The sequence below is a fragment of the Hyla sarda genome, chromosome 11 (assembly GCF_029499605.1).
Source record: "Hyla sarda isolate aHylSar1 chromosome 11, aHylSar1.hap1, whole genome shotgun sequence".
Classification (NCBI taxonomy): domain Eukaryota; kingdom Metazoa; phylum Chordata; class Amphibia; order Anura; family Hylidae; genus Hyla; species Hyla sarda.
In genome coordinates, this window is record NC_079199.1 from 39,554,289 (window position 1) to 39,567,586 (window position 13,298).

At 43.6% G+C, this 13,298-nt stretch overlaps 1 protein-coding gene across 6 annotated transcripts in view; it reads right to left on the minus strand.

The window, feature by feature from the left end:
* PELI2 (pellino E3 ubiquitin protein ligase family member 2) overlaps positions 1-13,298 on the minus strand; it is an 87,386-nt gene that overhangs the window by 33,923 nt on the left and 40,165 nt on the right. For all 6 annotated transcript variants that reach the window (XM_056545253.1, XM_056545256.1, XM_056545255.1 and 3 more), the window contains one exon: positions 6,593-6,722. In XM_056545253.1, coding sequence (XP_056401228.1) covers positions 6,593-6,722 — 130 coding nt within the window. The remainder of the gene's footprint in view (positions 1-6,592; positions 6,723-13,298) is intronic.

The window sequence follows — 13,298 nt, forward strand, 5'->3', positions numbered from 1 at the left end:
TTATTGAAAGGATTAAGATTTTTTAATAGAAGTAATTTACAAAACTGTTTAACTTTCTGGAGCCAGTTGATATATAAAATAAAGTTTTTTTCCTGGAATACCCCTTTAAACATTTTCAGGATTACCCCTTGAATATTAAAAACCTCATCACATTATGTAAACTCGCAGTTCCTAGTTGTTACGAATTTACATCTCTCAGCAGGAAGGCTGTCAGTGCATGCTGGGAATTCTAGTTCCACAACATTTGGAAAGGCACAGCTTATCTAGGGAAAGTCAGGCTCTGCAAAAACAAGGAAGAAAGAAAACGAAATGATCCAGCACTTGACAAAATCCACAGCTTTATTAGATCCTCTATATATAAAAAAAACAGCATGGCAACACACAGTTCACAAGGTATGTAGAATCTTGACGCGTTTCGAGCGCATGCGCTCGAAACGCGTCAAGATTCTACATACCTTGTGAACTGTGTGTTGCCATGCTGTTTTTTTTATAGAGGATCTAATAAAGCTGTGGATTTCGTCAAGAGCTGGATCATTTTGTTTTCTTTCTTCATTGTTGGGGACACGGAGCCTGGGTGAAGATTCGCGCGCGACACCAAGAGGGTGAGCTGGACTTTCCTTTACTTTTCTGCAAAAACAAGCCCTGGGTTACAACAATAAAAACGGTTCCAATTTAAGCTGTAGGATGACACAATGGCTGGCATAACCACCATGTCGTGCTGGGGATGTTGTTTCGATCCTGCCCATGGTGCCATCTGGAAGCAGTTTGAGTGTGGATTTCCTTCATGGACTTTAGTTTCCTCCCACAGACCAAAAGGCAGGTCAGTTCAGACTACATTGTATAAGTGTATAGAGTAAATGTCAGAGAGAGCAGCCAACAACATATGGCAGTCTATGTCACTGGTTTGGAAGGATAAATCCTGTGTATCTACTGTATTATCTATTTGGCGCCAGGATCTGGAGGTCGTCCAGGTTCCTTACAATCTGCATACTGCATGCCCTGTGAGACTCCATAGAGAGACAAATAGGCAAGTACCAGCTACTAGTCCGATACCCCTTGTCGAATGGTCAGTCACTGACTAACAGTGTGGTGCTAGAGAGACTGTTTCTTCCTTCTGCTCATTTGCCAACTTCCATAAACCATTGCCTGCAAAACTTCAAATGGGCCCATGTACACTAAGAATTTTCCGATTTCATTTGGGATTCTTCTGCTCAGTTCACATTGTTGAAGTTCTGTAGCAGAACTTGGCAATAATAACCCAGATTCCAAGCGGCGCGGACCTGTTAATAAAATTCAGTGCTGCCAGGGCCGAAAAACGTCACAGTGCGGCTCAGCCTATCGCCGGTCGAGGCGGGACTTTGCTGCGGCTGGTGATTGGCTGAGTGTAGTAGGACTCGCTGACCACCGGCAACCAGGAAGAGGATCGCAGTGGAAGCCGGAGCGGGTTACCGGAGGAGCAATGGAAGGTAGGTACCTCTTTATTTTTTTACTGCCGGCAGTATGACGGGCAATTTTCCAATCCCGGAGTACTCCTTTAAGGTTACACAGTACCACCTAAGCAGATTATATTGCAAACAATCATTTAAAATGATAAGAAAAAAGTGGAGTCCAGCGCAGATGGTCGGATAAAATCGCAAAGTCCTTTATTAACCCCTTAAGGACCCATGACGTATGCATACTTCTCCGCACCCTGGGCTTTAAGGACCCATGACGTATGAGTAAGTCATGGCGTTTTCCGGTCCCTGCCGCGTGCCAGGCAGAGATCGGAAGCCGATGCCTGCTGAAATGCTTCAGCAGGCATCCAGGGCAAACGCAGAGGGGGGGCCATGTAGGCCCCCCATGTCGGCGATCGTCGCAAATCGCTGTGATCTGCGGCGATACCGGGCTGATTCGGTCTCTGGGACCCGACCGCCCGGTAATTTTGCATGATCCCGATTGTCACAGACAGCCAGGACCATGCTAAAGTATAGGAGCGAGGTGGCAAGCCTGCCACCTCCTCCTATCCCCTGCGATTCTTCGGTTAGCTAACCGACCAATCGCGCGGGGGGTGGCGGTTACTTCCTCCCGCCCGGACCCTAGAAGTCCGGAGAGAACGGGAGGAAGACCGGAGGACGCGGCGGGGGACGGGGGGAGTGCCCTGGAGACCCGGATCCCGGCGACGGCGGCCGCGGCGACAGGTGAGTGGATCTTCGGCGGCGGCGCGGATCTTTTGCAGCAGTCCAGACCGCCGTAAAGCGATCTGGACTGCTCCATCTGGTCCCCTTACACTACAACTCCCAGCATGCCCAGACAGCCCTTGGCGTCCGGGCATGCTGGGAGTTGCAGTTTTGCAACATCTGGAGGTCCACAGTTTTGGGACCACTGTGCCCTTCCAGATGTTGCAAAACGACACATCCTCAGCATGCCCTTATTGTCCATGCATGCTGGGAGTTGTAGTTCTGTAACATCTGGCCCTTCAGATGTTGCAGAACTACAACTCCCAGCATGTCTGGACAGTTTTGGCATACTGGGAGTTGTAGTTTTGCAACATCTGGAAGGGCACAGATTGGGAACCACTGTATTAGTGGTCTGCAAACTGTAGTCCTCCAGATGTTGCAAAACTACAACTCCAAGCATGCTGGGAGTTGTAGTTCGGCGACATCTGGCTCTAAAGATGTTGCCGAACTACTACTTCCAGCATGGGAGTTGTAGTTTTGCAACAGCTGGAACCCCCCCCCCCCCCCCCCTGTGAATGTACAGGGTACATTCACATGGGCAGGGGGCTTACAGTGAGTATCGGGCTGCAAGTTTGCGATGCAGCAAATTTTGCGCGGCAGCTCAAACTCGCAGCGGGAAACTCGCTGTAATCCCCTGCCCGTGTGACTGTACCCTAAAAACACTACACTAACACAAAATAAAATGTAAAAAACACTACATATACACATACCCCTACACAGCCCCCCTCCCCTCCCCAATAAAAATGAAAAAAGTCTGGTACGCCACTGTTTCCAAAATGGAGCCACCAGCTGTTGCAAAACAACAACTCCCAATATTGCCGGACAGCCGTTGACTGTCCAAGCATGCTGGGAGTTTTGCAACAGCTGGAGGCGCCCTGTTTGGGAATCACTGGCGTAGAATACCCCTATGTCCACCCCTACGCAAATCCCTAATTCAGGCCTCAAATGCGCATGGCGCTCTCACTTTGGAGCCCTGTCGTATCTCAAGCCAACAGTTTAGGGCCACATATGGGGTATCGCCGTACTGGGGAGAAATTGCCTAACTAATTTTGGGGGGCTTTTTCTCCTTTCACACCTTATAAAAAGGTGAAGTTGGGGTCTACACCAGCATGTTAGTGTAAAAAAATAAATTTTTTACACTAACATGCTGGTGTTGCCCTTTACTTTTCATTTTGGCAAGAGGTAAAAGGGAAAAAAAGCCCCCCAAAATTTGTAATGCAATTTCTCCCGACTAAAGAGATACCCCATATGTGGGCGCAAAGTGCTTTGGGGGCGCACAAGGCCCAGAAGGGAGAGTGCACCATGTACATTTGAGGTGATTTGCACAGGGGTGGCTGATTGTTACAGCGGTTTTGACAAACGCAAAAAAAAACCAAAAAAAACCACATGTGACCCCATTTCGGAAACTACACCCCTCACGGAATGTAATGAGGGGTGCAGTGAGAATTTACACCCCACTGGTGTCTGACAGATCTTTGGAACAGTGGGCTGTGCAAATTAAAAATGTTGTACAGCCCACTGTTCCAAATATCTGACAGACACCAGTGGGGGGTAAATGCTCACTCTACCCCTTGTTACGTTCCTCAAGGGGTCTAGTTTCCAAAATGGTATGCCATGTGGGGGTTATTTTGCTGTTCTGGCACCATAGGGGCTTCCTAAATGCGACATGCCCCCCGAGCAAAATTTGCTCTCAAAAAGCCAAATATGACTCCTTCTCTTCTGAGCATTGTAGTTCGCCCGTAGTGCACTTCAGGTCAACTTATGGGGTACCTCCATACTCAGAAGAGATGGGGTTACAAATTTTGGGGGTTATTTTCTGCTATTAACCCTTGCAAAGATGTGAAATTTGGGGGGAAACACACATTTTAGTGACATTTTTTTTAATTTTTTTTACATATGCAAAAGTCGTGAAACACCTGTGGGGTATTAAGGCTCACTTTATTCCTTGTTACGTTCCTCAAGGGGTCTAGTTTCCAAAATGGTATGCCATGTGTTTTTTTTTTTGCTGATCTGGCACCATAGGAGCTTCCTAAATGCAACATGCCCCCAAAAACCATTTCAAAAAAACGTACTCTTCAAAATCCCCTTGTCGCTCCTTCGCTTCTGAGCCCGCCGAACACTTTACATAGACATATGAGGTATGTCCTTACTCGAGAGAAATTGGGCTACAAATATAAGTATACATTTTCTCCTTTTACCCCTTGTAAAAATGCAAAAATTGGGTCTACAAGAACATGCGAGTGTAAAAAATGAAGATTGTGAATTTTCTCCTTCACTTTGCTGCTATTCCTGTGAAACACCTAAAGGGTTAAAACGCTGACTGAATGCCATTTTGAATACTTTGGGGGGTGCAGTTTTTATAATGGGGTCATTTGTGGGGTATTTTTAATATGAAGACCCTTCAAATCCACTTCAATCCTGAACTGGTCCTTGAAAAATTATGAGTTTGGAAATTTTGTGAAAAATTGGAAAATTGCTGCTGAACTTTGAAGCCCTCTGGTGTCTTCCAAAAGTAAAAACACGTCAATTTTATGATGCAAACATATTGTATAAGTGAATAAAAAAATTATTTGGAATATCCATTTTCCTTACAAGCAGAGAGCTTCAAAGTTAGAAAAATGTAAAATTTTCAAATTTTTCATCATATTTGGGGATTTTTCACCAAGAAAGGATGCAAGTTACCACAACATTTTACCACTATGTTAAAGTAGAATATATCACGAAAAAACAATCTCGGAATCAGAATGATAACTAAAAGCATTCCAGAGTTATTAATGTTTAAAGTGACCGTGGTCAGATGTTCAAAAAACGCTCTGGTCCTAAGGTGCAAAATGGCCTGGTCCTTAAGGGGTTAAAGGGATAGTCCATGAAAAAAAACCTTTTTTTTTTCTTCATTTTAACTGGCTCTAGAAAGTTAAACAGATTTGTAAATTACTTCTATTAAAAAATCTTAATCTTTACAGTACTTATCAGCTGCTGAAGTTGAGTTGTTATTTTCTGTCTAACAACAGTGCTCTCTGCTGACCCCTCTGTCTGTCCAGAGTAGCAGCAAATCCCCATAGCAAACCTCTCCTGCTCTGGACAGTTCCTGAGACAGGTGTCAGAAGAGAGCACTGTAGGTCAGACAGAAAAGAACAACTCAACTTCAGCAGCTGATAAGTATTGGAAGGATTAAGATTTATTAGTAGAAGTAATTTACAAATCTGTTTAACTTTCTGAGCCAGTTGATATGACAAAATTATTTTAAACTTCCATTAAACGACGCATAAATACAAGCGGATACAAGTGACACGTTTCGGCTGTCACACAGCCTAAGACTACGCAATTGTATCTGACCACCTGCGCTGGACTCCACTTTCTTCTCACCATTGTCTATGGAGTGGGTCTGCTCCTGTTCGTGCCGCAGTCTGGCATCAGCTGGGGTGAGCTGGAGTGATTCTCTTTGTTGAATCCTCCAAAATATAATAAACAATAGGGATCGACTACATGGTGCCCTACCACAGAGCTCCAGAGCAGAGCATTTCATCCATACCCTCTCACAGAAAAAGCCAAACCATCCACCAAGTAGGCGACCACTTTAGACAGCTACAGTGCTATACATTCTGCTTAAAGGGGTACTCCACTGGAATTATTATTTTTTTTATCAACTGGAGCAAGAAAGTTAAAACAGATTTGTAAATTACTTCTGTTTAAAAATCTTAATCCTTCCAGTACTCATCAGCTGCTGTATGTGTCACAGGAAGTTTATTTATTTTTTTTTCCTTTCTGTCTGACCACAGTGCTCTCTGCTGACACCTCTGTCCATTTTTAGGAACTGTCCAGAGAAGAAACAAATCCCCATAGCAAACCTATCCTGCTCCAGATAGTTCCTGACATGGACAGCAGGAACATGTCAGAAGAGAGCACTGTGGTCAGAAAGAAAGGAAATTCAAAAAGAAAAGAACTTCCTGTGGATCATACAACAGCTGATAAGTACTGGAAGGATTAAGATTTTTTAATAGAAGTAATTTACACTTCTGCCCATGTCAGGAACTGTCCAGAGCAGGATAGGTTTTCTATGGGGATTTGTTCCTGCTCTGGACAGTTCCTGACATGGGCAGAGGTGTCAGCAGAGAGCACTGTGGTCAGACAAAGGAATTTCAAAAAGAAAAGAACTTCCTGTGGATCATACAGCAGCTGACAAGTACTGGAAGGATTAAACTGGAAGGATTAAGCTTCGTCATCACTGCTGTGGTTTTCTTTACAGCATTCATAGCAGCTACACAGAAACCATGCTGATATATATTGTCATTATCAGGTATACGGTAGCGGCACAAAGAAATGCACTGATACAATACATTCTAGTCTCAGGCTTACAAATGAAACGCGTCACCCACCTTAGAGGCTTGTGGAGTAGAGATCACGTGAACACTACTGGCTCTGACACCATTAGATTTAGGCCGCTTATAGAGTGCAAATCTGCTTTTCCTTCTGCCTCGGTCTCCATTAGGAAGGCAGCCATTGTACCTACAAAAATAAAAAAGGACAAGAAGAGGTTAAATGTTAATGCGCTGCAATACTGGGGCCTGGATTTACAACAGACGTTTCTCATACAGCGTCTCCAAGCAAAGCTTTACTAGGGGAAGGGAGGGGAGGGGGGACGGAGATCTACTGCCGCACAGCCAGTGTTAGGAAGGGGATTTGCCATATTAACCGTTTCCTTTCCGTATAAACAAGGAGCCGTTCGTACCCGGTACGATTTACTAATAATGCAGTTTATATGGGATAAGATATTGTCACCGTGTTTTGGCCACAGCAGATTTTAATATCATGCAATGCTATTCTTCCTCTTAAAGTGACGAAGACCATTACAAGCCAGTGGGGGCAGCCGATTAGGTGCCGGACTTGCAGTAAACTTTACACCAACAGGATCGGCTGTGGTTTAAAGGGGTACTCCACTGGCCATTTAGTTCTGAACGCTGTTTTGGCACTGCGGGGTCGGCAACACCCCTCATGACGTCACGGTTGCACCCCCTCAATGCAAGTCTATGGGAGGGGGTGTTACGCCCCCTCCCATAGACATGCATTGAGGGGATGTGACCGTGACATCATGAAGGGTGTGGCTGACCCCCACCGCGCTAAAACAGCGTTCAGAACATTTAGTTCCGAACGCTGGCCAGTGGAGTACCCCTTTAATGACCCCCGGTCTCCTGACTGTCTGATCGGTGAGGGTTCTCCTGTGGATAGGTGATAGATTTAATGTTGGAATAACCCTTTCAGGGTACGTTCACACGCGCGTATTTTGCTGCAAGTACGAACCCGGGTAGCAAAATCCATCGTGAAAAATCTGCAGCAAAATACTTACACGTGAACGTACCCATGAGCTTTTTTGGGGTATTTTGATTTGATCTTTCATGAACTTCGAAGTTACTGAATGAGTTCAATAAAAAAAATAAAAATAAAATGCATGTTAAAAATGGAACAAAACAGTGTTAACACAGCCTTAAAAGTGGTGGTCCACTGGAAAACAAACATTTTATTTATTTATTTATTTTAAATCAACTGGTGCCAGAAAGTTAAACAGACTTGTAAATATTACTTGCATTAATCCTTCCAGTACTTATCAGCTGCTGTATATTCCTTTTTCCTTTCTTTTCTTTTTGAATTTCCTTTCTGTCTGACCACAGTGCTCTCTTCTGACACCTCTGGCCATTTTAGGAACTGTCCAGAGTAGGAGAAAATCCCCATAGCATACCTGTCCTGCTCTGGACAGTTCCTGACACGGACAGAGGTGTCAGCAGAGAGCACTGTGGTCAGACAAAAGAAATTCAAAAAGAAAAGAACTTTTTTTTTTAATACAAGTAATATTTACAAATCTGTTTAACTTTCTGGCACCGCTTGATTAACAAAAAAAAACAAAAAAATAATTATATACTATACAATATATATATATATATATATATATATATATATATATATATATATATATATATATATATATTAGGGGTGTGAATCGCCAATAATTTGGCGATTCGAATCGCGATACCAGGGTGGCGATTCGATATATCGCAATATATCGGGATACTGTCATGTTGGCGATATATCACGATATATCGCGATATTCCCTATTAAAAGCTTGGGAAAACTTATTCTAGCTGAGAAAGAACAAGATCCCGCGAGAGTTGTCCTGTGAGTGCGTACGTTCTCCTTCCTGTTTGTTCTGAGTCTGTAGTCTCGCGGTAGCAGCCTGCGAGTGGGACAGAGCTGATAACAGGTACACTGCCAACTAGTGGTCAGGAGTTTTTAAGTGTTATAAAAAAAATAAGACAGACAAATAGGACTGTGACTCAGTGAGTGAAATACAGTAAATGTTAATTATAATAATTTATAAAAAAAAAATCGATTCTCAGAATTTTAAAATCGATTCAGTATCGCGGAACCAAAAAATCGTGATAATCGCGCGAATCGATTTTTTCTTACATCCCTAATATATATATAATAATAAATGATAAATAATACTAATTATAATAAATAATAAAAATAAATAGTAATAAAAATAAATACAAATAAATAATAATAAATCCTAAAAATTGTCATAATAAAGAAAAAATAACAACTAATAATAAATAATAATAATAAATGATAATAAATACAAATTATAATAAATAAAAATAAATAGTAATAATAATACAAATAATAAATAAAAATAATAAATCCTAAAAGTAATAATAATAATAATAATAATAATACATAATATATATAAGTTTTCCACTGGAGTACCCCTTTAATAATACAAATGACCAGTAAATATAAACTTCTAAAATGTCAATTTATGTTTTAGTTTGAAAAGCCAAAATGAGTGAAAATCGGTTAGCATCCAGCTTTCTGAAACCCCTGAATAGCAAATATGCCAAGTTATTCAGCTATGTATACCCCTCCGGCCTTGCCGCTGCATATCTAGGCAGATCTCCTATTCAGGATTGTAGAAAAGCGGCCATATTGGCCTTCTTCACACTCTTCCAGACAGATAAGGCTCTGAGGGAAATCCGAGGACTTCTCAAGGACTAATATTTGGTTTCAGGTGGAGATGCTATTTAATGTTAACGTCTCAAACATGGAAATGAGAACGGCTGCTGAAGTGAGAACAAAAGAGGTCTATTTTAAGCAATGTGTTTCCTTGTGTGGGTGGAGCCCCCCCCCCCCCCTGATAACCCCCTGTCTATTCTTCAGGTGGGAGCTGACAGGACTTGTAGAACGTGAAGAATGAAGAGGACAGGGTACATTAGTCTGGTGCTCCAGAGTTACTGATCCGTGACACAGACAGAGGAGGGATGAGAATGAATGGGAACCGTTTGTCTGTGGTGTATGGGGGTTTGATGTGGAAGATTTAGAAGTCTAAACACACATTTTGGGAATTCCTCTACCACACACACCGTTTAACCACCACAATAAAACAAAGCGTGTTCTGACAAAGGAAGACCTGGAGCACGAGCACAAAGGAAGCCATTGATGTGGAGAACGTTTTATCCTCCAGTCAGATATTCCAGTGATCACACGGGCCGCTCCGAACATGTCAGGGGGAAGACTTCCTCGGAGAGCGTTCACATGAACAGCTGTACTGTACAGGAGACTCCTATTAACCTTCATTCACCCCCAAATCCAGCAGAGTTCCCATGTGTCCCAGGAAACTCTCATCTCCCCCCCCCTCCCACCACCATAGTATTAAATGGGTTTTCCATTAAATAAAAAAAATTTCATATCAACTGGCTCCAGAAAGTTAAACAGATTTGTAAATGACTTCTATGAAAAATCTTAATCCTTCCAGTACTTATCAGCTGCTGAAGTGGAGTTGTTCTTTTCTGTCAGACAACAGTGCTCTCTGCTGACACTTCTGTCTGTCTCAGGAACTGTCCAGAGTAGGAGCAAATCCCCATAGCAAACCTCTCCTGCTCTAGAAAGGCCCTAACATGGGCAGAGGTGTCAGAAGAGAGCACTGTGGTCAGACGGAAAAGAATCAACTCAACTTCAGCATCTGATAAGTACTGGAAGGATTACGATTTTTTTTTAATAGAAGTAATTTACAAATCTAATAAATGTGGAAAGGCAGGAAAAGGAGAGGGCACACAGAAGGGTTACTTAACCTGTAGTATAGATACAGCATAGTATCTGTGGCCTATAACAACGTCTCCTATGAAATGTATGAAGTACACTCACCGCTCGGCAGAGACAGCTCAGTTTGGTAGTCCGGTTCACGGAAAGCTGGGTCTCAGCATCGGCGCAGGTAGATAGATGAGCGCTCAGAGGCCGGAAGAAGCACGCATTCAAGTGTGAAACAGCCGGCGTGGCCTCCGAGCGCTCATCTACCTGCGCCGATGCTGAGACCCAGCTTTCCATGAACCGGACTCCCAAACAGAGCTGTCTCCGCCGAGCGGTGAGTACACGTACGTGCTTTCTTTATTGCATATAATTTACAAATCTGTTTAACTTTCTAAAGCCAGCTGAGTTTTTTTTTTTTACTGGAATATCCCTTTAAGACGGATATCCTCAACTTAACAAGGAATAGTTTTTAATAGTGAGGTACAAAATCATCAGCGAATAAAGAATGAGCAATAGGGTGTAACGTTTAGGGACATCGCTCCCCAATAGATTTTTTGATGTTTTATGGCAGACAATAGGATGCAGAACGCCCAATATGAAATTAAAGGGTTGTCCAAGCTTCTAAAATCGATGGGACTATCTTCAGGAAAGGCCACGAGTAGAGATGAGCGAATTTACAGTGATTTCGATTCGTCACGAACTTCTCGGCTCGGCAGTTGATGACTTATCCTGCATAAATTAGTTCCAGCTTTCAGGTGCTCCGGTGGGCTGGAAAAGATGAATACAGTCCTAGGAAAGAGTCTCCTAGGACTGTATCCACCTTTTCCAGCCCACAGGAGCACCTGAAAGCTGAACTAATTTATGCAGGATAAGTCATCAACTGCCGAGCCGAGCAGTTTGTGACGAATCAATTTACTGTAAATTCGCTCATCTCTAGCCACGAGTATCAGATCGCCAAGGGTCCATCTTCCCCACTGATCGGAAGTTGCAGTACATACAGAACCACCATGGCCTCTTCAATGTTTACCCCGGGTGGAGGCCTATTTGGACTTATAAATACCATTATCTGCATGATACGCCAGAAACATCTGATAGATGCACGACCCACCATCTATCTCTAGAGCAGTGTTTCCCAAACAGGGTGCCTCCAGCTGTTGCAAAACTACAACTCCCAGCATGCTGGCAGTTCGGCTGTCCGGGCATGCTGGCAGTTGTAGTATTGCAACAGCTGGAGGCACCCTGGTTGGGAAACACTGCTGTAGATCAAGGAGCCGGTGGCCACTTCCAGCCTGGCTGCGAGTGCCGTAGGAGTGTTGGAAGTAATTTGTCTTTTTTGGCTTACTAACCACCTCCCTTTAAAGAAGAAGTATCATGTAAAAAAGGATAGGGGATAAGATTTAGACTGTGGGGGGTCCGAGCGCTGTGGCCCCCCGGCTCTCCTTCACAGGGGCGAATCACAACCCCCCACCCCCTTGATATAGCTCTATGGGAGTGCAGAAGATTGGTGAACGGCTCTCCCATAGAGCTATATAGAGGGGTGGGTGGCAGCCCCCACTTCGGGCGGAGGTCGTGATGCGCCACTGTGAAGGAGAGCTGGGGCTCCAAACAGGAGATCGCAGGGGGGCCCCCAGTGCTTGACCCCCCTCGCGATCTAAAACTTATCCCCTGTCCAGAGCAGGAGAAAATCCCCATTGCAAACCTATTCTGCTCTGGACAGTTCCAGACACGGACAGAGGTGTCAGCAGAGAGCACTGTGGCCAGACAAAAAAAGACATTCAAACAGAAAAGAATTTCCTCTGTAGCATACAGCTGTTAAAAAGTACTGGAAGGATTAAGATTTTTTTAATAGAAGTCATTTACAAATCTGAACAATGTAGAAAAACCTCACTCACCCGATCTTGGTGCATAGATAACTTTATTCCGTGAAGTATAAACGTAGAACACAGGGGACAGGCAGTGGGCAGGAACGCCGGGGAACACGAGGTGTAGTTACAGCTGTTTCACGGGAACGCAGCCCGCTTCGTCAGACAGGAGTTGTGCTTTCCTGACCAGCACCCCGACTTAGCATACACTGTATAGTCTCCATTCATGCCTGGATCAGCGGATACCACACTACCAAGTATATTGCCTTCACCTGCATAGCAGTGCCGGACTTGTACTTTTTCTACTTGTGTATCATAATTTACAAATCTGTTTACCTTTCTGGCACCAGTTGATTTGAAAACATTTTTCTTTCCACTGGAGTACCCCTTTAAGGCTCCTACTCCTCTTTCCCAGGTCACACTCTCCAGAAGTTTTTCCCAACCTTCGGCTATGTGAGAATGCTGGAAATAGGTAGTGCTGCAGCAGCTGAAGGGACTGCTCTAGAAGGTCCCAGAAGCTGGGGCATGCGGGGCTGTTTGGTAAGTCCTGCACATTGTACACTTGTTTCCATGGATGAAAACACAAAGGTCACTGGGAATTTTTCTTCATGGAGCAATAAAATAATCCAATTGGTCGTCAGGAACAGAAAACCATTGGTCAGATCAATGACTAAAGTAGGAAAATCCACTTTTGTGTGGAATCTGCAGTGCACATTTGGCGCATAAACCATATCCCATAGACTTCTATAGGTAGGGCGCATGCCATATTCCATATGTGTAGGCCTCTTTGTTTCTCTTACAATAGGAGTTAAAGGGGTATTCCAGTGAAAAACTATTTTTTTTTTTCGTATCAACTGGTGCCAGAAAGTTAAACAGATTGGTAAATTACTACTATTAAAATATCTTAATCCTTCCTGTACTTATCAGCTGCTGAAGTGGAGTTGTTCTTTTCTATCTGACCACAGTGCTCTCTGCCGACACCTCTGTCTCAGGAACTGTCCAGAGCAGGAGAGATTTGCTATGGGAATTTGCTCCTACTCTGGACCGTTTCTGAGACAGACAGAAGTGTCAGCAGAGAGCACTGTTGTCAGACAGAATAACAACCTCAGCAGATGATAAGTACTGGTAGGATTAAGATTTTTTA